Below are 27,328 nucleotides of genomic sequence, written 5' to 3'. Positions count from 1 at the left end.
GGGCCAGTCTTGACAGACTCTGGGGTTGTGCGCCCATCTCACTTAAGAGGCCAGGGGCCAGCGCTGTCCGGAGACACTTCCGGGTCACGTGGCCAGCGTGACATCGCTGCATCTGGCGAGCCAGAGCCGCACACGGAAACGCCGTTTACCTTCCCGCTGGTAAGCGGTCCCTATTTATCTACTTGCACCCGGAGGTGCTTTCGAACTGCTAGGTTGGCAGGCGCTGGGACCGAGCAGCGGGAGCGCACCCCGCCGCAGGGATTCGAACCGCCGACCTTTCGATCGGCAAGTCCTAGGCGCTGAGGCTTTAACCCACAGCGCCACCTGCGTCCCTAAAGACCAATACATGCAGCTTAAAATTTGCTCTGCTCACTTGTATGTGTGTGTGTGAACAGCAGCCAGAGATTCTGTCAAAATGTATTGCTTGGTATGTTATAGAAAGGCAAATAAGAAATTATGCAAAAAAAAATACAGGTCTTTATGAGGCAGAATAGCAACAAGATAGATAATATACACACGGGGAAATTGTGTAGGTATTCCACCAAGTTTAAAATAAAACAGATTTCTAAGCTCGGGGTGGGGATGGTGGAGGAAGGAAGCTAAAGAGACAAAACATGAAAGGGGGGTGTTTTGTTTATAACTTTGTGCAGATGCCCCATAAAAAGTGAGTGAACAAAGCATAGCTATTCCACGATAAATACACAGTGCAGGCCAAGCTATTTTTCAAGTTTAGCTCTAGTATTGCCACTCAGGGGCTGCATACTAACTTGGCAGTGCTCTGTCATGTTCAGCGTGCCATTCTGAGTCTCCCTGCCATCACTCTTAGTGCCAGGGTCCTTCTGGGAACTCTGTGCTCTCCAGCGCACCATCACCCATCCAAGCATGCTTTGCAGCTCCTCCATGCGCTCCTTTATCTAAAAAGACAGAACAAAACTGAGAAAGAAATGAAAGGAGGAAAAAAGGCCACATGATGAATTCCTCTCTTTTCTCTTCTAGGTACAGGTCTCAGTCAGGGCCATCCCTCTGGATGACAAACAATTGGGACAACTGTCTAGCTTCCACCCACCTGATGAGATGCTTCGCCTCCTTCCTTCCGAAAGCAGTGATGGCAAAGAAAGAAAAGGGAAGTGAGGTGGGATGGGAGGTTGTTCCCCAAAGGATGCTGCAGGCATGTAGGATGCTTGCGTATCATGGCCTGCCACACTTACGGTCTCACTCAAGCTGTGCTCCTCAGCTACCAGTTTCCATCCAACTGCTGCCAGCTCCTCAAATTCCTTGAACTTAGTCTCCATGTTACTTTCCAGGTCTTCCCACTGAGCTTCTGAGAGACCGTGGGTACTCATAGTCTCAGAAAAGATCTGTGCCCGAGTATCCTCTGTCCAGGAGCTGGAGAGTCAAGGAAGGAGGAGCAACTATTAATATGGCCAGAAGAAATGTGTCTTAACACTTCACAGAACTGCAGCTCAATTTATCCTCTACCCTTCCAACAAAGCTACTTACCAATTGATAGAGAAACCTGGAAGAATCCCAATAAAAACCTATTCTGCATCAAGTTGTCTCAGCCTCTAGACAGCTTTGTCTTTCAAGTAGTGGCATACAGTTAAGATACATACCATTTTCCCAGGCCTTTTAAAGCAGTATTAAAAAGGTGTGTCCCAGTAAAAATAGTTTTTCTCTCTCTTTGTTAACCACTAAGGCAGGCATCCCCAAACTCGGACCTCCAGATGTTTTGGGACTACAAAGCTAACAGGACCAGTGGTCAGGGATGATGGGAATTGTAGTCCCAAAACATCTGGAGGGCTGAGTTTGGGGATGCCTGCACTAAGGGCTGCTTCCATTGTGGCAAAACAATCTACACACTAAGCCCTTCCATGGAAAAGTTGGTGTTACATCTCACAAGCAAATCACCAGTCTTGGCAAATGTGTGAGCAAAGAGGAGTAAATACTCAGGAAATCTGCAGCTAAATCACAACATCCAGGGCATGTGTAACTGCACCAAAATAAATGCAAGATAAGTTGTGACGTGCTACACTGAAGCTGCATCCAATTTCAGTAAGAGCATATTTGGTGGGGTGGAGCTGCCCTTTCAATGCAGGCATTGCTGCCACTTGCCTGGATGGTGCTGGGTTGAGACAGCAGCAAGCTCAGTCCTTCACAGGTGCACCAGCGGGAGCAACCACCTGGTTGCGCAGGTATCCCTACAAGGTCCCAAACCTCACTTCCACCCTGCCCCACCTCCACCCCATCCAGGTGTGTGAATGGGAGTTAGAACTGATACTGAGACTCAAGCTTGCTGGACTGACTTCAAAGTACCGTATTTTTCACCCCATAGGACGCACCGCCCCATAGTGTTTTTTTTTGGGGGGGGGGGAATAAAGAAAAAAATTTTTATTCCCCCCCCCAGGTGCATGGCTGCCGTGGGGGAAGCCCAAGCTTCCCCTGACCCCAGCCCCCAGAACAGGCTGCTGCCTGCAAGCCTTGCGAGCCCGGCGTGCAAGGCTTGCCGACATCTGCCCGAAGCACGGGGCGGGCTCTGCAGCTTGCCCTGTGCTTTGGGCTGCGGGCTGCCGCCCCAAGCCTTGTGCGCCTGGTGGGACGTCCTGCAGGGCATGCTAGGCTTGCGGACATCTGCCCTAAGCACAGGGCGGGCTCCGCAGCTCGCCCCGTGCTTAGGGCTGCAGGCTGCCGCCCCAAGCCTTGCGCACCTGGCGGGACCTCCTGCAGGGCATGCTAGGCTTGCCGACATCTGCCCGAAGCACGAGGCGGGCTCCGCAGCTCGCCCTGTGCTTAGGGCTGCAGGCTGCCGCCCCAAGCCTTGCGCACCTGGCGGGACCTCCTGCAGGGCATGCTAGGCTTGCGGACATCTGCCCTAAGCACGGGGCGGGCTCTGCAGCTCACCCATGCTTTGCGCGCCTGGCGGGACCTCCTGCAGGGCGCGCAAGGCTTCCCGACATCTGCCCGAAGCATGGGGCAGGCTCCGCAGCTCACCCGTGCTTCGGGTTGCAGGCTGCTGCCCACAAGCCTTGCGCGCCCGGCGGGACCTCCCGCCGGGCGCGCGAGGCTTGCGGATAGCTTCCTGAAGCCTGGAGAGCGAGAGGGGTCGGTGCGCACCGATGCCTCTCACTCTCTAGGCTTCATCGAAAGCCTGCATTCGCCCCATATGACGCACACACATTTCCCCTTCATTTTTGGAGGGGAAAAAGTGCGTCCTATAGGGCGAAAAATACGGTAGATAAGATGGATAGTCCCCAAGCGCAATTGAAAACAAGGGGTGCTTCCAGATGGGGGCTTAATATCACAAATGGGTGAGTCAGACATTGCAAAACAAACTTTCAAGGGACAGGAAGTGTCCACTAAGGTCTACTGACTTACATAATGGCTAAATAAGCTCTGAAGAATTGTCTCAAATGAGCGGCTTGCTGTCCACGAACTGCATTTCCCAACACCAGCTTTTGCAGATCTTTCCAAGCCTCCAATGTTTCACTGATTCTTCTGGACTCATTTGGCATTTCAATCAAACAGCAATCTTCCAGCTCAATGAAGGCTCTCTCTAGTTTCTCCATGTCGCCTTCCAGGCTAGACATTTCACTCTATGAAATACAAGACAGCAGGATTCAGGCTAGCAATAGGGTCTTCGAATGGGGAACTCCTGGCTCCTTCCCAATAGTAAATGCCTGTCCAATCTAAAAACAAGCATGAGACTCCCAACTGGCTTTAGGAAGCCAAACAAACAACAGGGCAGTATCATCAAACATCAGATCTATGCTGACCCATTTAAAAAAGTGAGAGCTCAGAACCAATGGTCAAACCTGAACCTGCATAACAATCTCAACCTGCAATTTACAATGGTGCTGGGTGGAAGAACAGACTTCCAAGGTGTGCGTAATGCCTGATTAAGCACTTCTCCAACATTGCCATGAGCAAACACTGGTTATATGGGGTCCTAAGGCCTCAAATAGCCTTTTGATCTCACCTCTATCTCTTTCTGCCTTTCCGTGAGCCCCTGCAGCTCCAGAAGATCTGCCTCACTCTTCACTGTGGCAAAGCTTCTCTCTGCCTCCATTATGTCCTGAGCCAGTGTTTCTGCTCTGTTCCTCATTGTCTTGATCTGTGAGGTGACCCAGGCCAGCTGAAAAATTGAAAAAAGAAAGGCGACACTGAGAAACAGTTCTCTGTGCTACAGGCTGCTTGGACAACCAAACCAAAGTTGGAACTGCAACAGAGTAGTGCTGGTAGCATTTAATAGGTGGTCAGTCCACCTCTATGAAACAAGAAGATAGATTTTGTAGCTTCTTGCCCAAATGCAATAACCAACCCTGAAGGATGGAGTGGTCCAGGCTTTCCACCTCTAACCACTAGGGAAGAGTGATTTTTTTAGCACACAGCCCCTCTTAACCCTCTCTTACCTTAGTTTCCTCCCCACTTGACAAGGCCTGTACAAAGCACTTCAGATTCTCTGTCTTGGTCACTGCCTCCATGGCCCGCTCGCGCTCCTTCACAACACTGTTCAGCATGTCCACTGCTTCTTGCAGTTCCTCCAGTGACCTGTTCATGTCCTCATTGCTCAGCTGTTGAGCACTCTGGGCTATGAGAAGCTGCAGAGGCTCTTGGGAGCCTAGCTGGTTCGGCACTGCCTAAAGCAAAACAAGTACATGAATAAAATTGGGTACCAATCTAGACAGGCCACCCTGTTAATTCTCTCACAGAAGTCTTCTGAGCAAATTGCCATGATTCCTACTTTACAGAGAAAGAAAGTGAAACTTCAAGAGAGAGGCTTAACTAAAGCCACTCAATATTAATATTAATAATGATGATAATAAGGTAAAGATAAAGGGACCCCTGACCATTAGGTCCCGTCGTGGCCGACTCTGGGGTTGCGGCGCTCATCTCACTTTATTGGCCGAGGGAGCCAGCGTACAGCTTCTGGGTCATGTGGCCAGCATGACTAAGCCTCTTCTGGCGAACCAGAGCAGCACACGGAAACGCCGTTTACCTTCCCGCTGGAGCGGTACCTATTTATCTACTTGCACTTTGACGTGCTTTCGAACTGCTAGGTTGGCAGGAGCAGGGACCAAGCAACGGGAGCTCACCCCGTCACGGGGATTCGAACCACCGACCTTCTGACCTAGGCTTTGTGGTTTAACCCACAGCGCCACCCGTGTCCCTAATAATGATAATAGATTTGGTTATATCTTTGTTCTACTACTAATTGTATCTACCACAACATACATCAAAATAATAAATAAAACCATGCAATCTACTAATAATAAAACTCAGAGCCAACACCCAATTTCTAAAAGCAGCAACAAAGAACATGTGATATAACCAACATTTCAAACTAATGAAGACCCAACACCAGCAAATGTAAAAGATGCTACGCATTAAAAACTGGCAGTGATGAAACTAGGTTTATAAACTAAAAACAAATTGAAATAAAAGTGTCTTCAATTTCCAACACTGATCTTAAGTCCTGAGTATATTTAGCTGGGAAGCTAATTTCTGCCACCTCACTGAAGGCCCAGATACTTGCCAGTGGATATCAGTAAGATAAGGCCTCAATAAGCAGCAGTAGCCAATTAACTAACAGTGTCAAGAGTTGCAATTTGTGGCATTATAGTTAAGGGTTCCATGACTAAATGTGACCAGAGCTAGAATGGTGATAGAACTTAGCTGTACAGGCCCATTACCATCCAAAGTAATTTGGATGGCATATCATACTGAAATCATGTGAACCCAAACAGGAGAGTCACGCAAACTGTTCCTGTGTCACTAATCTGACCACTTAGATACAATGCAGCACAAGGGACTTTTATGGAGATGTGTGTCCCTTCAGCGCCATGCTCCCTCATTGTTCAAACTAAACATAAAGCAAGAAACCCCTTACTTGTTATTTTTGAACTCTGACCCTTCTGGGGAAGTGTTGTAGTTCCGTGGCAGAGCATCTCCTTTCCACATAAAAGGTCTCAGGTTCAATCCCTTGCATCTCCAGGCTGGGAGAGACTCCCTATCTGAAACCCTAGAGAGTTGCTGCCAGTCAACCTGGTTAGTAGTGAGCTGGGCAGACCAATGGTCTGACTCGCTATAAGGCAGCTTCCTATGTTCCTATGACAGGGCGGAATTCAGACCACACCTCTGCATATCACCTTGTTCTTCCCTTCCCTGGTCCACGTCTTCTCTGCTTCTCACCTGTACTTCGTTCCTGTGACTCAGCATTTCTTCCATATGCACATTCTGCAAGAACTCGGTTAAAACCAGGGCATCTTTCAAGTCTGATGTTCGGCGCTGGAGAGCCTCCTGCACACAGGCGAACCTGGGAAGGAAACCATGACATCTTCCTACAAGCGTATTTCACGAGAGCAATGTTACCTGCTGCCTAAACATACACAACTTCAATTTGGACAGACAAAGCTGATGGAGATGAGATAGGTCTAGAACAACATGGGCTACAGCTCAGTGGTAGAACATCTGCTCTGCATGCAGAGGGACCTAGGTTCAATCCCAAGCACCCTTGTCTGAAATCCCGGAGGACTGCTGCTTATATAGAGTGAGGACAATACTGGGTTAGATGGACCAATGGTCTGACAGCAGAAAGCAGCTTCCTATGCTCCTACGACAAGGGAAACTTAAAAAAGACCCAACCCTGGCTCTCTCCTCCTCCTTGGTTGCCTGCATCTATTCATCTGAAACCATTCTTCCGCCCTGAAGTAACCTCTTCTCTTTCTCCAGCTTCTCAGAAGCCAAGTCTCCTTCCTACACCACATCCATACAGAGAACACTCTTTTGTTCCCAAGAACTCACTTTTCCTTCACTCGTTCCATCTTTCTATGAATCATTGCAGCTGCTGTGTGTTCCGAGGAGGAGTCCATTTTCATTTCCTCCTGCAGGGCTTGAAGCTTAATATGCCACGCCTCTACTTGGTTCTCCAGGGTGCCAACCTTCTCTAGGTCCCCATGGAGATCATCAAGGTTCTTTGCTGCGGCTGCTGCTTCTGGCTCAGAGAGCAAGCCTAGCACAGTTTCTAGCCAACACTCAGCCTCTTCTACCTCCCCAACCAACTGCAGAGCCTGCAAAAGGAAAGGAGTGGCATGAGCAAGGCAGCCCCCCAGCCTGAATATGACAAGAAAGTGATTGTGCACTGTCCTCTGCAAGAGAAGGCCTTCGCCCTGAAAGATGGCGAACAACTTTCTTAAATAAATAAGAGAGTGTATCCTAATCCCAAGGTTCAAATGTCTAACTGTGGGAGAAAACTGAACACTGCACCACAAATAATCTGTTCCCTACGGCTAAAGTTTTCAGCGCATGGATGACAGGCAAGCAATCCAACTGAACAGGAAATGTAACCTCTGTCAGGGATACAACTTGCAGGGAATGAGCTGCAAATATTAGAATTGCTAGGGTCTTTTGAGTGAGGCTGAGACTACATGTTACCCACAACATAGAGCAGCTGCCAAGAACGGCAGCTTTCTCACCCCCTTCCACCCCAAAACCTTTTATTAATGTCTAGCATAATTCGTCTCATCTGACGATGGCGTAGATTTCAATTGCCTCCACGCTGCATCATTTGGTTGTTGCCAGCAAGGGTGGAGAAACACGCAGTGCCATGAGATCACAGGATGTGAAAAACTGGCACACCATGTTTACAAAAGGGAAGGATGGGACACCCTTTCCAGTGGCAGCCACTACTCACTGTATCAATCTCCCTCAGGGCCACGCCATTCTCTTGGTGCCGCCTTCTCAGTTCCTCCCAGAGATCCTCCAGTTCCTCAAGGGCATCTTCCATCTGAGGACTCCACCTGTGTAGCTCCTAAGATGTATAGCACACACATGCCATTAAGACATATGAATAAAAGGGCTCCCACTGTGGTGGTTCTGTGTATGTGGAATTCTTTGCCCCAGGATGTTCGCTTATCATCCTCTCTGTATGTGTCCGGACAGCAAATGAAAGCAGTTCTCTTCAACAAGTTTTTGATTCTGTTCGTTACTTCATGCTTTGATTTATTGGTGATTAGTTTTGGCCCTTGGGTGCTGCTTTTAACCTGGTAATTATGTTTTAACAATGGGTTGCTATTTTTATGCCTTTTTAAAACATTACAAGTTGCACTGACTTTTTGAAGGGGAAAAGCAGGATACAATTATATATTTTTTTGTATAAATAAAATTCAAATATATGAATCTGACTGAAGCCATGTCAGACAGCTGGACCATCTACTCCAGTTTCATCTAGTGATAGGCAGCTGAATTACAGGGTATGAATTACAGGGTCTCTGTGTGTCTTTTCTAGCCCTTTTACCAGAGAGTCTTTTAACTGGAGATGCTGGGGACTGAGCCTAGGATCTTCAGAATGAAAAGCATGCACTCCATCACTGAGCCATGGCCCCCACTTGTTCAGTTCCCTCCTCAGATATACTCTAAGAGTAGAAGCCATTGTCCCTGTTGGGGAGGTATTAACAGATCCAGTGTGGTGTAGTAGTTGGAGGTCAGACTCTAGGACCTGGGAGACCAGAGTTCAAATCCCCACTCAGGCAAGAAGCTCACAGGGTGATCTTGGGCCAGTCACTGCCTCTCAGCCTAATTTACTTCAAAGTGTTGCTGTGGAGATTAAATGGGGAGAGGGAGAACTATGAATACCGTCTTGAATTCCTTGGAGAACAAGATGGGATAGAAATGCAAAAAATAAGCGAAATATTTTATGGGTCCCAGAAAATACCTTTGTCAGGCTGGGCTAGGGGTTGTCACCTGTCCTGTATAATACAGGATTGTCCTGTATTTCAATGTAAGATGCTACATCCTGTATTGATACAGTTTTATCCTGTATTTCAGGTCTCTTCTCTCTCTCTCTCTCTCTCTCTCTCTCTCTCTCTCTCTCTCTCTGCCAAGTTAGGGATCCTCTCCAAATGTATGTGCTTGAAAGGGTTTGTGAAAGGTTATGTATTAAAGTTCTGGGTAGCCAAGCACAGACAGGTTTACGTGTGTGTGTGTGTGTGTGTGTGTGTGTGTGTGTGTGTGTGAAATTCCAGAGGGGCCATCCTCTCAGGCTGCAATAGATTATAGTGGTTTGCTTTGAAGTCACTTCAGCATTGGGGGGGGGGGGAGAATCACCCCCCCAACTGCCCTTCCCCGCTCTGTCATGTATTTTGCCAAAACAAAGGTGGCAACCCTAGGCTGGGCAGGAATTAGGAGCATCCCTGGTGAACAGGCCTCTCTCCCTTCTTCTTACCACCCACAACAGTCCTAATTGAAACACACTTTAATTCTACAAACCTGCTTAAATATTTGGGTATTTGAAACACAAGATTCCTCCTCATTAACTCAAAGTTTAAAAAGAAATTTGTCAACATTTGCTTTTGATTTCTGATAAGCACCTCATTCAGCTATGCTTGTAGAGTAGGCCTGTTCTTCAGCCAAGTGGCAGCCTACCAGCAGCCCAAGGGAAGCCAGAATTACTACCACAGTAAGGGAATCTATGTGGGCTGCAGAATGACAAAGGCTTGGGGATTTGGTGAAGCTTGCAGAGAGACATTACCCCATCAGCGACCTGGCAGAAGTCCTGAAGGTGTGCTTCCTGCTGGGGCAGGTCCTTCAAGGCATTTGAATGCCAGAGAAGCTTCTTCCTCCTCCTGGAGAAGACAGAAAATTAGGGTGAGGTCATATATTCCAATTCATTGTTTGATAACTGCCACATCTAGTACACATGTGCGAAACGCCACAGAAAGAGGAAGAGAGTGCGCAAGCAAGCATTTATACATACCGAGATCACTTTAAAACACAACACATTTTAATGGCTTTTCAGAAGTGTAGCCATATTACTCTGTTGGGGGTATTTTTTGCACTTTAAATACTGGGTAGGATTCACCTAAGCTTAGAAACCTCCAAGGAAGGAGGGCCCACCAGCTCCTGAGTAGTCTGTTCCACCGTTGAACTGCTCTTAGTGCCAGAAAGGTCTTTCTGATTTTTAGTTGGAATCTTCCTTGTTAGTTGAAGCCATTGGTTCAAACCCTACCCTCCAGAGAAGGAGAAAACAAACTTGCTTCATCTTCCATGTGACAGCCCTTTAGGAGAGGGAGGGATCATCTCCTCCAGAAATGCTTGCGCAGATGGAATGTTCATAATAGTGCAACATTGAATTCCACTCTGACAAATTTGTTATGACAGCTTCTGCTATAATAAATGTGGGAGTCTTTAAGATTCTTTGTTATTTGAAGTGAAGGCAGTTTGCATTCTATAACCAATAGTGAACTCAATTCTCTGAGTGCAGGTCCTAATGTAACTAAAGCATCCATGCTCAATGGGGGAAGTACCAGCAGGCTCAGGAGAACCATAAGGTTTACAGAAATACAAATATATATATACCCAGCCAAATGAGGATTGAGCATGCTCAATGGCCATAGAATGCTGACAACCGAAGAGAGTGACAGAAAACCAGGAAAAATTGAATGGAAGGGGGCATGACTGACTGGAACGCTGAACTGAGCGTTTTGTTGCAGGTGCTACTTAGATTCAACTAGAAGCCACTGGGTGGTGGGCTCAACCTCACAGCTTCACTGTTTTTCTGTGGAGCTCTCAGCATCTACCCATAATGAGGCTGGGCTTAGTGCCAAGACCACAGGGACCCCCCAACCCGTTCAACTTCAAAGGGCCAGCCCCTCTGCTAGGAGTAAGAGATAAATTCATTCCCATAGTGAATTGTTGCTAAGCAACAAAGCAGATCCCAGTAAGCAACTTCTACCCTCCCCTGTCCCAGTTTCTCCTCACCACTTCCCACATAGCTTTCCCCCAGCTTTCTTCTCCCAGGAAAGCACTGTGAGTGCCAGTACCTTCTGCTGTCACTGGTGATGGCCTCCTTGCCTGGTGAATCTGTGTTGCCCTCTTGGCTTCCTTGGATGTCCTTCCATATCTAGTAGTAAAAGTAGAGTAAGAATATATTATGCTCAGAATCCTGAGAGGTAAGACTCTGGGTAGGACCTTGTCTGAACTCTGAAGTGGCTCCAGAATTATGGAACCAGTTCCCAGAGATCTGTCTTAATCCAGCTCTCGGCCCAATGCCAAGCATTTTGCATTCTTCCCAGGTGCCACCTTGTGGGAGAAAGGGGGATGGATTTGCCACTGACCATCCTCTTCCTCTTCCCCACCTTTGCCAGCTGCAACGTTCTTGTGTTAGAGCTTGGCTAAGGCAAAAAAAACTTAAGTAGCATGAAGTCTGTTCTGGGATATTAGTAAAGCAAACAGGCCACCTTAGCTGCAATCACCAGTGGTCTTCTTTACTAATTCCGGGCGAGAGAGTACATAGCACTCCTCTCTACTTTTCCTCACCATAAAAAGTAATTGCACTGGCTTGGGCTTTTAAGCACCACCATGTTATAACAAGAAGGCTACAGCTGAGAAGGCTACAGAGACCCTCCTTGTCTGCTGGGACACTTGAGCCACCAGTTCTGGCCCAAGTGTGGCCACCTGAGATTGACAGACTAGTCTTGCCTGTTGCTATGCATCCATGCATGAAACATTTTCTCCAGAAATAACTTTTATCCATGAGACATGCCTTACAAATGGAGGATGCTCTGAGGCTGGTCATCTACGCACAGTACCCAGGAGATCTTGAGGTGTTATCTTGAATACTTTTCTTACCTCCCATACATGTTTTCCTCCAGCCTCTCTCCCTGCACTGTTGGACATGATCTTCACTTGCTCACGATTTGGAGAATCAATTGATCTCCTGGTCGAAGCCAGTAGAGGGGCAATAGGAGCGAGGGAAAGCAGATAGGTGAAAAAACAAAGAAAACTGTTAGAGTAGAGAACAGAAAAGGGCAAAAAAGAGAGATGATAATCACCACAGAATAAATGCAGACATTCTTGAAGAAATCCTAGTTCTCAAGCCAAATGAGCGCAGAGCAGCTCAACACTCAGTATTCCAGGGTAGAGTGTCTCAGGCTTATGCACCTAACCCAACTGTTTTCAGCTTTCTCAGGTTGTTTTATCCTGACCCGTTATGCTTTCAGCTTTCATTATGCTTCCAGCTTTTGTTGAGAAAGGAATGTCTTGGGTAGAGCATCCCGAAGTTACAGTGATTGTAACAGAGCTGCTGGCTTAGCCTTGTTGCTGGAGCAGAGGCCATCTCAATCTCCAGAGTCCACATTAGATATGGGTGAAAGTTTCCTCAAGTTACTCACATCAAGGAAGATACGGTAATAAGTAAGTGCTAGTAAGCAAAAAAGGGGACTTCCCTTTACTTCCTAAATGTCTTTTGCCTTGACTGGTAGAGAGAAATAGATGCCACCCTCAGCACCCACACATATAGGCTGCATATTCATAACTTAAAAATCTAAACAAATGCATTGTCTGAAGGCCTACAACCTCAAAAAAATGTGATTAAACAGCCATGCATAGTACCTTGTTCTGAAAGAATGAAATGGGGGGGGGGGACATTGTTAGGGTTGCTACCTTTTCCTAGCAGTTTTGCTCCTGTGCATCTAATATCAGTAGCATGCAAAGCTTTTCCAGGCACAGTAGACTCCTCACCTGCTTAGTTTCTGTATGCCACACTCCTGTTAAAGGAGCACAGCAAAACACAAGATGGTAGTAGTATTGTCAACAATGGCTCGGGCGTGCCCAAATTAGAGACATTTGCTAAATATAATCATTAACTAGCTCAGGATCCACCTCATGCAGAGAGACAAACATTAGGCATTCAGCAAATACCTCAATAACTGCTGGAGCTGGGCCCAGCTCTCCTTCACATCTTGATGCTTGAGAGAGACTCGTGCTACTAGGCTGGGATGGAGGCTTGTCAACTGGGACACGGTCACATCCAGCATCTGGGTGGCAAAAAAGGCTGGCAATGAATGAGTGAGCAGGAGTGACAACTGCTCACTTGACTTAAATTAACCTGACCCATCAAGATAAACGCACCTCACTAGCTATACATATCATGTAGCATATAAGCAATGTGACTAGTAGCCCCTGGTTCCCTAAAACCAAGTGGTTTGCTCAGTCCCTGGTGGACTACCATGCATCTTAATGGGTGACAAGTTGTGCATATCTAATCTATAAACTGCCTCCAAAGAAGATGCTGAATTAGACTTTCAGCAGCAAATGCGTGACAATGCAGGATTCGACTCCCTTTCTTGTGGACCATTCCTCAGCATTCAGGAGCTTCTGCTGAAAACTGAGCTTCTTTCAGAATACCAGCATGAGCACCTCACTTTGGATACAAGCACTCCAGCAGTGGAGGGGTAGGACATATACCAGATGTTGGTACTTCAGCTGGATATCAGTTTTTTAGTCCAGGCCATCTTGCTTAGTTCATTATTTACAGGATGACAAGTTGCTCTCTAAACTAAGGGAGAAATGGACATGCCTACAAATCTTTTTTAAAAAAAACCTTTGCCCCCCCCCATCTTCTTTAAGTGTGCCACCAGACTGTCATTATTTTGTGGAAGGGATTCAAGCACATACCAGAAATTTGGTTTTGTGCAATTAAAGTGGATCAAAGCACTCTGCTGCCCTATCACAAACCCATTTTTTAAAAGACTCAAGAATTTTTGTAGTTTGGAAAGTGACAGGAAAATGCACTGTAAAGTGTGGGATGAACAAATGGCTAACATGAATATGTATCAACACATCAGGATGAATGCAGGACAGCTGCTCATTGTTGTATAACCACCCCACAAACAAATCAGAATCATTGCTCAATAAAGACTGGATATACTCTGACCTCTATGTAAGCAACTCAAGATGAATGCTTAATAAATAGGGCATCTGGAGGGGCTCCAAGTCATGTTCCTGGGCATTGCCCAACTTACCATGACCTGACTAGCTATATCCCTGACATCCAGGTCTGGGCTGGTTTCAGGTTCCCTCTGTTTCCCCACTCCACAGAGATTCCTCCGCTACAACAGAAACAACAGGCGTTAAGCCTCGAGACAAGTAGGAATGCAGTTCTTAGAAAGCACCCACCACCACCTCTTAGAAACTGCTCTAGAATCTACCTTTGCATGGATGGACCCAAGGAGCACTTCTGCTTGCTGGACGAAGGCAGCAGCTTCCAGAGCCAGCTGCAGGGTCTCATGGTGTTCCTTCAGTGTCCCCTGGAGACGCAGCCACCTGGAAGGTGAAACGGGCAGAAGGATATTAGGAACAGGGAAGCAGCTTAGCCTGCACATCCTTGACAGTTAAAGTAAAGCAATTGTGGACAGATGATTCCATAGCCCATCCTAATGCTGGTTATGCCCCATCTCTCTTCCCCCACCAGCTCCTGCTCTAGCTCACATTTTATTGAGATGCTTGCGCCGTGCCATAATGCTCCTGCTCTCGCTCTTCCCCTGCTTCTCAAGTTTGTGAGCCAGGCAGTTCATTTCTTCATGCAGGGCCTGGAACTGCTGCTCCTCCTAAGTTGGATGAGAGAGAGAGAAAAAGGGAGGAGAGACGGGGGAGAAGAGGAATAACATAAACTTACTTTCTATAAAAGTATGACCTCATAAGAAGCTAACCGCTACTGGCATTGCCAACTGAGCCCCAGCAGAATAAACCTTGTACTCAGAAGTTGTTTTTGAAAGGAGCTTAGGAGCTCCCGATAATAATTAAGCATCAACCTTTTTTTTTTGCAGTGCTTTCAGGTGTTCCAAGTACTTCTCATACATTATCTCAGCAATCCTTGCAACAACTATGATGCAGGCCAAGAATTATTATTCCCAAATTGCAGGGAGGAGGGGATGGAGGGCTGAGAAAACAGTTGTACTATCCAGTACAGACAAGAGACAAAATCTTCGTAGTGGCACCCGCCTTTCTGTTCTTGCAGATGGCAGCTGCAAAATGTGATGAAGGATTGCACCAGGCTACCCTTTTGCTACCCCAATAGGACCTAGGTATGAACTACAATACCATTTATATCATCTGAGGTAGGATGCAAAGCCTAACTGCAATCACCCCAGGTACAACAGCACTGTCAGAACCACACACCCCCAACACTGTACAGAGAAGACTGTAAGACTGTCACCTGTTTCAAGTCAAGGATGCGTCGGGTAAGCTGAATCTTGTCTGCATTCTCTTGCAGCAGGGCAGTTAGCAAAGGTTTCTCTTCCTAGAGGGGCAGATAGAAATGGTTAGAATATATGAGATATTGAAGGCACAGTGACTACAGTGTCACAATTTCATCCCAATCCTAAGAGATGCAAGTGGAGTGGTTTGGTTTTGCTTCAGAATACACAGTTAGAATCCAACTTGTAGACTAGGAGTGGGGAACCATTTTCACTCCAAAGGCAATATTCCCTCCTGGGCAGGACTAGAGGCAAAGGTAGGCAGAGCCATGGGTGTCACTCTAACCTTTGTACAATAGGCTACATTCCAGCCGTATGAAGACAGAGGATTCTACATACGCCTCTCTAACTCTCTCCATCTAGGCAAGCAAGAGTCCCAAGGGCAAAATGGAAAGGAAATTATGAAAATCAATTAATCTTGCTTCTATTTTTGTATTCAGAGTTGTTTTCCTCCTTGAAAGATTTAGGATTTCTAGGAGTTTAGAACGTCTTGTTATGGAATGGAATCTGGGGGCGAAGACAAGAGCACATGGAAATTGCTATTAGATGGCCAGTGCAGTCAGCAGACAGGGGAGAAAGCAAACTATAGATGCCATTGGGAAATGACTACCTTAGCTCCCCATCTGCCGTAACCAACTACTGTCTAAATCTTTCTGACCTTTGCTCCAAAACCTTGGAAGATTTTTTGAATGCTTTCTTTTTAAAATGTAATCTATTGAGTTAATTCCATAGGTGGATTTCAGAAAAATCTGACCAGCTGGGGAGATCCTTCCATATATGTGTCCGGCATCTGCAGGCAAAACATAAATTCCTCTTCCCTATGGCTCTTCCCTAGCTCTCATTATTATTCACCCATTTATTACATTTCTATTCCAAGGGAGATCAGGGCAGCATAAAAGGTAAGGTAAAGGTAAAGGTACCCCTGCCCGTACGGGCCAGTCTTGACAGACTCTGGGGTTGTGCGCCCATCTCACTTAAGAGGCCGGGGGCCAGCGCTGTCCGAAGACACTTCCGGGTCACGTGGTCAGCGTGACATCGCTGCTCTGGCGAGCCAGAGCCGCACACGGAAACGCCGTTTACCTTCCCGCTGGTAAGCGGTCCCTATTTATCTACTTGCACCCGGAGGTGTTTTCGAACTGCTAGGTTGGCAGGCGCTGGGACCGAGCAGCGGGAGCGCACCCCGCCGCAGGGATTCGAACCGCTGACCTTTCGATCGGCAAGTCCTAGGAGCTGAGGCTTTAACCCACAGCGCCACCTGCGTCAGGGCAGCATACAAATATATTATACATGCTGCAGAAACAGGGGAACCGAGGGTTGGCCCTCCTTTGGCACAAACCTTCTGCCTGATCCAAGCTTCTAGTTGCTCAGCTTTCTGGTTGAACTCTTGTAAGTTTCTGAGTCCGCTCACTGCTTTGCTCTGATTTGCTGCCATCTGCTTCAGCAGTTGCCACTGTTCGCACAGGGTTTGTAGTCGCCTCGCTATCTCGGCACTGGAGTTTGACTGGACAGTAAGCTGGTCGCCCATCTATGGATGGGAAAGAACATAAGAACACGTGAAGAGCCCTGCTGGATCAGGATGATGCCCAATATCCTGTTCAAACAGTCGCCTGTGAGAAGCCGGCAAGCAAAACCTGGGCATATCAGCGCTTTCCTCACTTGTGATTCTCAGCAAATGGTATTCAGAGATATACTGGCACTGACCATGGAGATAGAACCCAGCCATTGTGGCTAGTAGCAACTGATAGTCTTATCCATGGGTAGGCAAACTAAGGCCCGGGGGCCAGATCCAACCCAATCGTCTTCTGAATCCGGCCTGCAGATGGTCTGGCAATCAGCGTGTTTTTACATGAGTAGAGTGTGTCCTTTTATTTAAAATGCATCTCTGGGTTATTTGTGGGGCCTGCCTGGTGTTTTTACATGAGTAGAATGTGTGTTTTTATTTAAAATGCATCTCTGGGTTATTTGTGGGGCATAGGAATTTGTTCATATATTTTTTTCAAAATATAGTCCGGCCCCCCACAAGGTCTGAGGGACAGTGGACCGGCCCCCTGCTGAAAAGTTTGCTGACCCCTGGTCTTATCCTCCACGAATTTGTCTAATCCTCTTTTAAAGCCATCCAAGTTGGTGGCCATCACTGCCTCCTGTGTTTTCCCCCTAGCTCTGATAATAACCATCTTGAAGTGATGCAATCAAAACTGTGCACACTGTTCCAAATGTGCTCTCTCGGCATAGATATAACAGCGTTATGACACTGATGGTTTTGTTTTCAGTCCCTCTCCTAATGATCCCTAACATGGAATCTGCATTCCATGGAGAGGCGAGACTTAAAAGTCATCCAGTCTTGCCAGAGCACTGATTTCATGGAAACTCTAGAAATCAAGAGCACAGAAACAGGAGGAAACACAGAGATGCTGGACTACAGGAGAGGGAGCAAGGGTGAACAGGATTCAGGTCTCTCTTCAGAGCCGTGCTGCTACCTAAAGAACTCAAAGCAGGGGGGAGAGGGGGCTTCCAGAGACCTTGTTGTACCTGGTTCAGTTTGATCATGGTATTCTCGAAGTCTTTCATGTCTCTTTGTAACGTCTGAGCTGCCCGCTCCCATTCCTGAATACTGCAACCATCCTTCAGGTCTCGGAGTTTCGCTCGCACCCATTTCTCAGCCTGAAACATGAAGACAAATGCCAAGATGGGAACTGGACAAGCAGCTGGGGAAAGCACTCTTTCTACTTCCATTAGGAAGTTCAAAAGTCTGATTTTGTATGGGAGAAAGGAGAGACTCTGGGCAAAATGGAGAAGATGCCTGTTCTGGCATGACATTAAAGAAAACCCAGTACAGGATTATTCCATGTAACTTCCCATTGCTACAGCATGCAATCCTGTGGAATTGCAATGTTTTTAATCATTTGTTTGTTTGTTTTAACCAAAGCTTGGGTTTGATGGTGAAGGCCTCTCTTCAATACACAGGAGAGCTGCTGCCAGCAGAGAAGACCATATTGGGCTAGATTGGCAAACAGTCAGACCGGGTAAAAGGTGACTTCCTTCCAATATTCCCCTACAGCAACATCCAGATGTTGTGAACAGATGGCTGCTCTGGCTGGGACTCATGAGAGTTGTGGTCCAGAACATCTGGAGGACGTCAGGTTGGCAAAGGCTGCCCTGGAGTTAACCTCACCACAGATCTACCCCGGACGTTTCAGTAGTCAATCTATAGAATGGAAAAATGCTAAGTAGATGCTTCAAGCAGTGAGTGACAGAGTGGCACAAGTGTGAATTAATTTATCTTATTTATGTAGTAACCCATACTACACTGCTCTTTAGTTACCAAGCTCATAGTCATGTCTACAGGCACTGAGACATGTTCCAGCTATATGCTTGGGATTAGCAAGAGCTGGAAAACAGGGGAGCAAAGAAGCTGCTATGTGCAGTGCAAGAGCTCAGCCTGGGTTCAGTCTGAGCTGCTCAGATTGAAGAGCCAGGAATGAATTAGCAGCTTTACAAGAGCAGGTGGAATGCAATTGGTCCCTTGTGTCACCTGACCAATGCTAAACTCCTGAGTGCCATATGGGTAACAGGCTGCCTGTTTCTACCACCATGGCAACTAGCCATGGTGCTGCAGAAAGTAAAGTGTCTGAGTCCCATTGCTAAGAGTTCCTGGTTCAAGACACCTGGCACAGAGAGGAATGACAGCCACCTTTCTCACAGGGCTGCTGTGAAGTCACATGACAAAAGCTACATACCCAAACATTCTGATATAAAAATAATACACTTTTATTATCACCTAGATGTCCCTACACCGGGCTGAGACTGCTATTCTGTGCCCCCTTCACCTCAAAGAGATGGGAAAGAAATCAGATATCTGTGGATTGACCCCCTCTCCTCTGGTCCTCCATCCTAAAGACAAGCTGCCAAGGATGACCTCATGCCATAACAACAGCCTCCCTCTAGCCAAGGGACCTTGTCTCCTTCCGTCTGCACGTTCCTCTCACTTTAACAGAGGAAAGACCTTTGGCAAGGAAAAGGCTGCCTTCCCTTCCTTTCTACTGTAGTATGGGAAAGAAGAGAAGAACATGTTCCTGCTCTACCGAGACACTGAAGGGGATTTGTTCCTCTGCCAATCTCATTTTCTTTTACCTGCATCATGTCACAGTTGAACTGAGCTATGTGAGGGCTCCATTTGGAAAGGTCGGCCAGCCCTGGGCTGTTCTGGAGGCAAGGCTTCAGCCCTGCTACTTTTCCTGCCTGTATGTTCTTGACATTCTCCTTCCAGGGACCTGCAACAGCACAGCTTGACATCTAGGAGAGAGAAACAGAGGGAAAGAAAAAGTTTGTTTAGATTTGGTCCACGTCTGATAAAGGGGAAGCAGCAATGCCCTAATTGAGCTTCAGCGGGGTTCGGAACTAATGGCCTTGTGAAGTAAGTTAATCAACAAGATAGAGTCTTAGGCTATGTACACACTGTACCTTGAAAGCTTACTTCCACTGAAATCCTTCAGTGTTTTTGTATTATCCGTTCACTGCAAGAATCTTGTATGCAGTGAGTAAATGGTTCATCTTTCTCAGCACATATGGACAAGGCTGGTGGTATAGTTGAAGACAAAACTCTCTAGAAGTTCTTTCCTGGCACTGCTACTCAAGATCCACTAAGGTGCCAGGGATCAAGCCTAAGGCGTCATCTAAGCAAAACATAGAAGAGGAAAGGCCCTATCTTTAACTTCATCTTATCCTGCCTCTCTCAGGTTCGGCAGAAGTAAACCTATTTCTGCAAAACTCCCAGCCCTCAGGTAAAAGAGCTTCTGAAAAAACAGGGAGACTTTTTGTCTGCCTGCCTTACAAATGAGCTCAGACCCTGCTCCTCAAAAGCAGTCTAGAGAGATACTTATTTTAAGTAACTCATCAAATGGGAGAAAGTCTGGATTTCTTCCAGGCTTTGTTCTTGTGGTCAGAAATGATGCAATGTTCTGTCACCACTCCAAGACCGCTAAGGTCAGCCAACTGCAGAAATGGCTTTCCTCCAAGCTCAGCCCAAGGTCCAGCTGCAAACTACCATGGAGGGCTAAATTTGTAAACAGTATCTCAAATCCCACTGCAGGAAGAGAGGTCAGTACTGGCTGCTCTTAAATGGTAGAGCATGGAAAGAGAAGCTTAACACTACTGAACTCAGAACACTGACAGCACACATACCAGAGCACTTATGAAAGATACGATTTGAGACCTTCAAGCAGAGAAGGTGTAAGTCCGGAGGGAAATAGTTCACGATGCATGAAGAGCATGACTCAGAAATATAACAATTTTTAAATTAAAGCTTGGGCGCATATTCCCAACAAAGTTCATGCTAAGGGTAGGTCTACACTGCAAACACAAACTGGTTTCAATCCAGTTTAATGATCAGTTTCACCCCTCTCAATGATTCCTGGAGATAAGTTTCCTGTAAGGTAAAAGGTAAAGGGAACCCTGACCATTAGGTCCAGTCATGACCAAATCTGGGGTTGCGGCACTCATCTCGCTTTATTGGCTGAGGGAGCCAGTATACAGCTTCCGGGTCACGTGGCAAACCAGAGCACACATGGAAACGCCGTTTACCTTCCCACTGGAGCAGTACCTATTTATCTACTTGCATTTTGACGTGCTTTCAAACTGCTAGGTTGGCAGGAGCAGGGACCAAGCAATAGGAGCTCATCCCATTGAGGGGATTCAAACTGCCAACCTTCTGATTGGCAAGTCCTAGGCTCTGTGGCTTAACCCACAGTGCCACTTACATCCCTAAGTTTCCTGTAAGTGTATGTAAACTAGGTGGTAGGGGGAGAAGCAAAAGCTGCTGCATTATTCTGAGTCAGACCATTGGTCCATCTTAGTTCATCACTATCTACACTGACTGGCAGCAGTTCTTCAGGGGTTCAGACAGGGGACAACCCAAGCCTTACCTGGAGATGCCAGGGATTGAACTTGGGACCTCCTGCATGTAAAGCAGATGCTCCTCCACTGAGCTATGACTCTAGAGCAAAAGATGTCTAGCAAAGAATTCTCATCACCTCATAGAGGGCCCCCAACACTGTCCAACCAGTTGTAGTGTAGGGGCATCCAAAAAGGAGACCTGAATGAAAGCCAAGAGGTTTGGCATGGGAATGTCTCAGAATACAAATATGAAATGAAAACAGAAGAGACTGAACAGAAACAGTTCCTAGAGGACAGCAAGTGGCATAGGGTTGTCAGTAAGAAAACACATATCTGCAATGGAAAAGTAGTTCCCTATCAAGACTGGGGGCAGCACAGCAGCCTCATAAATTGATCACAGCTAGACACATTATAGAAAACAAGAATAATTCTTATTCTTATTCTTATTCAAGAAATGGGGAGGGGGAGCCACTATTAAAGGGACTGGACTTTACAGCATAGATGACTGAGTCCTTGATAATCTATAGTTGTTTATAGCCTAAGCTATCACCCTCTAATGATGTCCTGTTCAGTTTTTGCATGATAAGCTTGTGGACATGCCCCAGGCATAACCTAATTTCCTCCCATGACATTTTCCCCAGAACTTCTTTTCATTTGCATTTCTGTCTGGCAGGATATAGCAAGGGAAGCTGGAAATGAACAAGGAAGACACTTTGCACAAGGACACAAAAAAGAGACTGTGGTGGGGCACAGCCTTTGAGATACTGGAGGCGGGCACAATACCATGACATTTCCCATTAGCTTGTGCCTTCAGACAAAATGGCATGCCATGTTCTCTTGGCATGAGTGGTGGCCTTTCAAAGGATGCATTAGAAAGTGATGAACTGGTAATGCTTTGGTCCTTTACGCTGGATGCCAATTAGCTGAAAGAATATGCAAACTGGTACCAGGGTCTCCCAGATTACCATATTTTTTGCTCTATAAGACTCACTTTTTCCCTCCTAAAAAGTAAGGGGAAATGTGTGTGCGTCTTACGGAGCGAATGCAGGCTGTGCAGCTATTCCAGAAGCCAGAACAGCAAGAGGGATTGCTGCTTTCAATGTGCAGCGATCCCTCTTGCTGTTCTGGCTTCTGAGATTCAGAATATTTTTTTCTTGTTTTCCTCCTCCAAAAACTAGGTGTGTCTTGTGGTCTGGGGCGTCTTATAGAGCGAAAAATACGTACATTTTTATGTACTGCACTGAAAGAACACACATCTGTACATGGAAGAGCTATGAGAGCTCCCCCTTCAGACAAGACCCCATAAACCTGGAAAGGTGGCGTGCGAATCACTAAAGCTACAATGCTAAGCAGGCACATTGGTGATTAACTTCTACTGAACTTGGCAATATTTCTGAGCAAATGTTCTCAGGACTGCACCACAAGATATCTTCTGTTGCTACTTCTACATCACATATGAATCACTTGTGCAGCTTCTCATGGAATGTGCTCTTCCTTGGTTCAGGTAGCTTTTTGTACATGCTTTAACAGAGCCAGAATGTACAGCCGCAACACAGGCAGCTCTTAGAACAGGATGGGAAAACTGAGCTCTCCAGATACTGTTGGACTACAACTCCCATCATCCCTGGCCACTGACCCGGCTGGCTGGAACTGATGGGAGTGAGAGTCCAATGGCATCTGGAGAGCCGCAGGCTCCTCATCCAAACCTCAGAATGTGTGCACCTCCACTTATATAGGTAGATAATGTACAGAGAAACTGTGGAGAGACAATTAATTTGTAAAGGCTTTTTGCATCCTTGAGGTTTCAATGATCTATCAAGGAACTCAAGGAATTCTCATGGACTCATTCCTTCCTCCTCATTTGACTGCACTGTCCATATTCTGTAATTGAGTTTGCCTTTATTTCCATTTGAAAAGACTCAAAACAGTCACCAAGGGTCACAAACAAAGGGCTTATTTTTAGAGGGGGTATAAAGGCACATACCATATGAAGAGGAGCAACTCTGCCCAATGAAGAATGGCCACTAGCCTGGGGCCTCCTAGAGTCTTGCTTTTCTTCTTCTATTTCCACCTCTTTTCTGAGAAAGACCTAAAAAGTGGGGGGAAACAGATAATGGATGAGGAGAGTGCAACCTCATCCAGTTCTGAAGAATATTAGAGAATACTTGAACTGGACAACTAAGGGCTGTTCATGGTGCAAAGGCAGAGCGAAGAAGAAAGGAAACTTCTCAGGGGCAGACTTCATCACATTTACCCAACTGCAGCATAAAGCAAGGTCTCATCCAAATTATGCTCTTAGGTGAGCATCACACACCCATGCTAGCTGGTCAACCACAATTTCAACAAAGCCTATCTGCCAGCTGCTACTGTGTCACAAATCTGCAGGCAGCCATTCCATGAGAATACAGAGCAAAGGCTCATCACTTTGCAACCCTCTTCGATCCTTTATTATATTTGGAAATACTGCCTATCCAACACTAAGTTCCACTCTCACTCTTGGAAGAACAGTGCAATGGAAGTAATACTTATTCCTATTTTACATCTGTAGTACAGAAGCTAATACGTTACTTTCCAAAGCAACCCAGCAAGTACATGGCTGAAGTTAATATCCAAAGCCACCTCAGTAAGCATAACATTCTGCCCAATGAACTCACCTCTCTTTACATATCATTTGTTATCAAGCGGGAAAGGAAGGCAATACATTTCAGGTGTTATCTGAAGAGGCAGAAACCCTGAAGTCTAACAAAACTATACTTTCTCAGGATTCAGATCTTTATAAATACTCAGCGCTACCTATGCCAGATATTTATCCACAAAGCCTGAAATATCAAATTAAGTAATTTGAAGAAACATTATTCACCTATACCCAAAGACTTCACATATGGGGTGGGGGGAGGAAAGCAGGAATGAACAAATCTGGCACAGAACAGTGACAAATGTCAAATGTAACCAGGAAGGATATGGACTGCAGTGACACAGAACATTTTGTTCTCTGTATTTGTCTTCCATTAGCAGCAAAGGAAGGTACCTCTACTGTACTCATTGGGCTATAAGCAATTCACACAAGTGAACAACCAATGTTATTAGAAGCAAAGGTGACATGGTGCTAGACAAAGTACCATAGGTTTCTGTGGGGAACAGTAAATCAGCTCCCAAACACCCAACCCAAAGTTATGTAATCTACATTTTTTTGAGGGGAGACTTGCTGGAGGTGGTTGTAGCATGCTTGTGACTGAGCTCAGGAGACTTGAAGAACTTTCTTTTGGAAGGAACAAAGGAGGAACACAGCATGGGAGCATCATCATCATCATTATTTATTGTGTTCCAGAGAACACAACTGCTTGTCAGAGTTCATGATTCAGAACAAAGGAGAGCAGGTGGTTTGCTACTGTGGTGGTGGCTTCTGAACCCTAAACTGGGTATATTAGAATACAGTGGTACCTCGGGTTACATACGCTTTAGGTTACATATGCTTCAGGTTACAGACTCCAGTAACCCAGACATAGTACCTCGGGTTAGAACTTCACTTCAGGATGAGAACAGAAATCGTGCTCCAGCGGCGCGGCAGCAGCAAGAGGCCCCATTAGCTAAAGTGGTGCTTCAGGTTAAGAACGGACCTCCGGAACAAATTAAGTACTTAACCCGAGGTACCACTGTATTGACAAGCTATGGTCTGGAAATAAGAACAAAAAATAGAGGTTAAGCTTGCACTTAAGTGCACTCAAGCATGACTACATTTTAAGCACATATTAGAAGCTTATGTTGGTTTTTGGTACTGTTTATTTCCATCTTATATGAGCATTCAATATCTTGGACTTTTCTAAATAAGCTTGTTGGTTGTTTAATTATTGTTGGGCTTACAACGGCACAAATCTAAGCACATTTACTTGGAAGCAAGACCCTCTGGACTTACTTTTAACTTTTGTGAACTGCACTGCAGCCCAAGTGTCATTTACGTGCAGAGGGGTCTGGTTAGGGCAAGTTAAGTAGCTTTGAATGCCTCATTTCCAACGGGGCTCCAAAATCTCTTGAGACTTCTGGTAGATCATGCAAGTTTGGGGCTCAGTTTTGCAAGCAAAGAAATGATAGCCCAAGACAAGCTTCTTGCTGCTCAGAAGATCTTAAGTTAGCAGGAGGTGGGGGTGTTTTATAAATGTATGAATCACCATATCACAATTTCTTTGAAGTATGTACACTCCCTCTGTTCATTCCTGGAGTGTACATCTGAGATCTGGCGTGGGTGGGTGTGTGGGTAAAAAAACCATTAGCTAGGCCACTGAAGTCAGGCTACTCCTCTCCAAAACACATATGAACAAGAATATTCCACGATGGATTTTGCGATACATTTTGTTATCCAGATAAGACTTAAAGGGGCTTGAACTATCAAAGCATCCAAGAGATGAGGAGCTCAAACAAACAAATGAGACTCCCTGGCCTGGACAACTATCCTATCAGTGCATTAGGTGATGCTTTGCTCCTATCCTGTTTATGGAATGGTTGTTACTGTGTTTGGCACAGTGCCCTGTGGTCTGAGATGTTCACGGTTAAACCTGCCCATATATTCTCCACCACAACCCACTTGGCCCTTCTCCAGCCAGAGCTCAGTAATGGGAGATAAGCTTGCAGGTGACATAAGTGCTTTATTTACATACGAAACTCCCTCAATCCATCAGCTGCAGGAAAACAAGGCTGTCAGCACAAAGATGATCTCATCCTTCCTGCAGAGCTGCTCTGCTTGGATTGCGGAGGCAGGACTCCCTCCCTCCCCTGCCATATCATCCCATCCAACAAGCAGCAGCCGGGAGCACATGTGAAAACAAGAAACGAGTTAGTCTTTCTGTTGATTTGGAAAGTAGAGGTTGCAACTTAGAAGTGACTGGCTGGAACCTTTGCTGGCTGGTGTGACTACACAAATGAGGGCAAATGTATGTCTATCCAAAGGAAGAACTAGCCTGGGTCCTATGAGGCTCAATGCCAGGGAAACACAGAAGGCCTTATAGACAGACTCTTGGCTGAGATGTCAAGGTCAATTTGGAGGACGCTTTCCCTGGGGCCTATGAGATAGCACAATGAGGTAATGCCTTTACCAGACACTACAGAGAACCTGACAAAATCTTGACTTCACTCAAAACCGAAATAAGCAGGGTGTCCTCAGTTTATCCCATCGGGGCATGTTTCATAATTTCACAAAGCTGATGTGTCACGAGGATAGAGTTAGTCTCAGTGTTACTTCCTTCTTCTCTGAGTGTATAAAAGTTCTGCAGAGAAGTGGCTAGAAAACCGTTGCAAGTAATGCACCTTTGTAATGGGGAAATGGATCTTATGTGATCCAGAGACATCCACTTTTAAAAGGGTGCTTCTATAAAGTTTGCCTAACAACACATCTCTTCAGGGATTTGCCAGCACTTCCATGCATAGACTTTACAAACACAGGCAGAACAATCAGCCCTCAGATCTGCTCAAAACAAGCCTAGTACTAGCATAGCAGGAATAAAGGGCATTGCTAGGATTGTGTGTGTACAAAAAACAACAACACAAGTCTGAGCAAGAAATGAAAGCAACTCTGGGTATGGTTTTTAAGCACTGGCAAATACTATGTAGACATACTCTGGATTACAAAAGTAGAAGGCTGCACCAGAATGCAGACTGCCTTTTCTTTCAAGCCCAGGAACCACTGCTGCAAAGAAATTCGAAGTCTTTCAACTGAGTACCTCCGAGCCTTTACCAGCATCACTCTGCTCACTATCCCTATAAAAACCTGCCCATCATTGACATGCCTGTGGGCGAAGCATGATGGAAAAAGGAAACTTAGTAAGCTTACTAAAGATATGGGAACCCTTTCCTGGGCTTGCCGTACCATGCTCTGCTAGTTGCTTTCTCACTACATCATCTACAGGCCATCCAAAAAGGTAGATGATTCCAACAGATAAGAGATGGAATAGAAATGATATAATAAAAGGCAAGGCAGAACTAGAAATCCCTGGGCTCTGTTCCCAGTTTTGGGAAGGGTTGTATGGAAAAGCCATTGTAATCAAAATAAGGATTAAACTATCCAGGATCTACAGCTATCTCTGACAAGCAAGGCTGGTGCTGCTTCTATCGATCTATCTGCATAAAACTACCATCAGACTCTGCAAAATATGATAATGAAGGAAACTTCAGTGGTGATTCAAGGGAGGCAGGTGCTTTGTTTCATCTTATCCCTGCAGAAAAAAAGATGACATCATCATCTCCTTTGAGATTCTGAACTGTCCCTTGTTCAGAATTATTTTCTACCGTGATATGAGGAGTAATTCTGCTTCCTTAGTTTCAGGCGATCAAAGCTCTCAATATCATCTTCCTCAACAGATAAAAAGGCGGAAACTTAAGCTATGAAAAGCCCTTGAGATGCATACTGACCCACACAT

General features: G+C 46.0%; 1 protein-coding gene across 8 annotated transcripts in view; it reads right to left on the bottom strand.

The window, feature by feature from the left end:
• Positions 1-27,328, bottom strand: part of LOC310841304 (uncharacterized protein) — a 46,885-nt gene that overhangs the window by 16,237 nt on the left and 3,320 nt on the right. For 5 of the 8 annotated variants that reach the window (XM_083731973.1, XM_083731975.1, XM_083731974.1 and 2 more), the window contains 20 exons: positions 22,906-23,010; positions 19,161-19,322; positions 17,559-17,690; positions 16,366-16,554; positions 14,990-15,073; positions 14,263-14,381; positions 13,983-14,097; positions 13,797-13,883; positions 12,694-12,809; positions 11,623-11,710; positions 10,815-10,894; positions 9,524-9,617; positions 7,688-7,804; positions 6,799-7,064; positions 6,187-6,310; positions 4,407-4,634; positions 3,974-4,129; positions 3,373-3,590; positions 1,209-1,386; positions 768-914 (listed from right to left, as the gene is read on the bottom strand). In XM_083731973.1, the coding sequence (XP_083588099.1) occupies positions 768-914; positions 1,209-1,386; positions 3,373-3,590; positions 3,974-4,129; positions 4,407-4,634; positions 6,187-6,310; positions 6,799-7,064; positions 7,688-7,804; positions 9,524-9,617; positions 10,815-10,894; positions 11,623-11,710; positions 12,694-12,809; positions 13,797-13,883; positions 13,983-14,097; positions 14,263-14,381; positions 14,990-15,073; positions 16,366-16,554; positions 17,559-17,690; positions 19,161-19,322; positions 22,906-23,010 (2,805 nt within the window). The remainder of the gene's footprint in view (positions 1-767; positions 915-1,208; positions 1,387-3,372; positions 3,591-3,973; positions 4,130-4,406; positions 4,635-6,186; positions 6,311-6,798; positions 7,065-7,687; positions 7,805-9,523; positions 9,618-10,814; positions 10,895-11,622; positions 11,711-12,693; positions 12,810-13,796; positions 13,884-13,982; positions 14,098-14,262; positions 14,382-14,989; positions 15,074-16,365; positions 16,555-17,558; positions 17,691-19,160; positions 19,323-22,905; positions 23,011-27,328) is intronic. The other 3 variants (XM_083731976.1, XM_083731979.1, XM_083731980.1) reach the window with 1 other exon arrangement.

The sequence above is a fragment of the Podarcis gaigeae genome (assembly GCF_964106915.1).
Source record: "Podarcis gaigeae genome assembly, chromosome: 3".
NCBI lineage: Eukaryota > Metazoa > Chordata > Lepidosauria > Squamata > Lacertidae > Podarcis > Podarcis gaigeae.
This window is presented reverse-complemented; position numbering and strand designations above follow the sequence as displayed.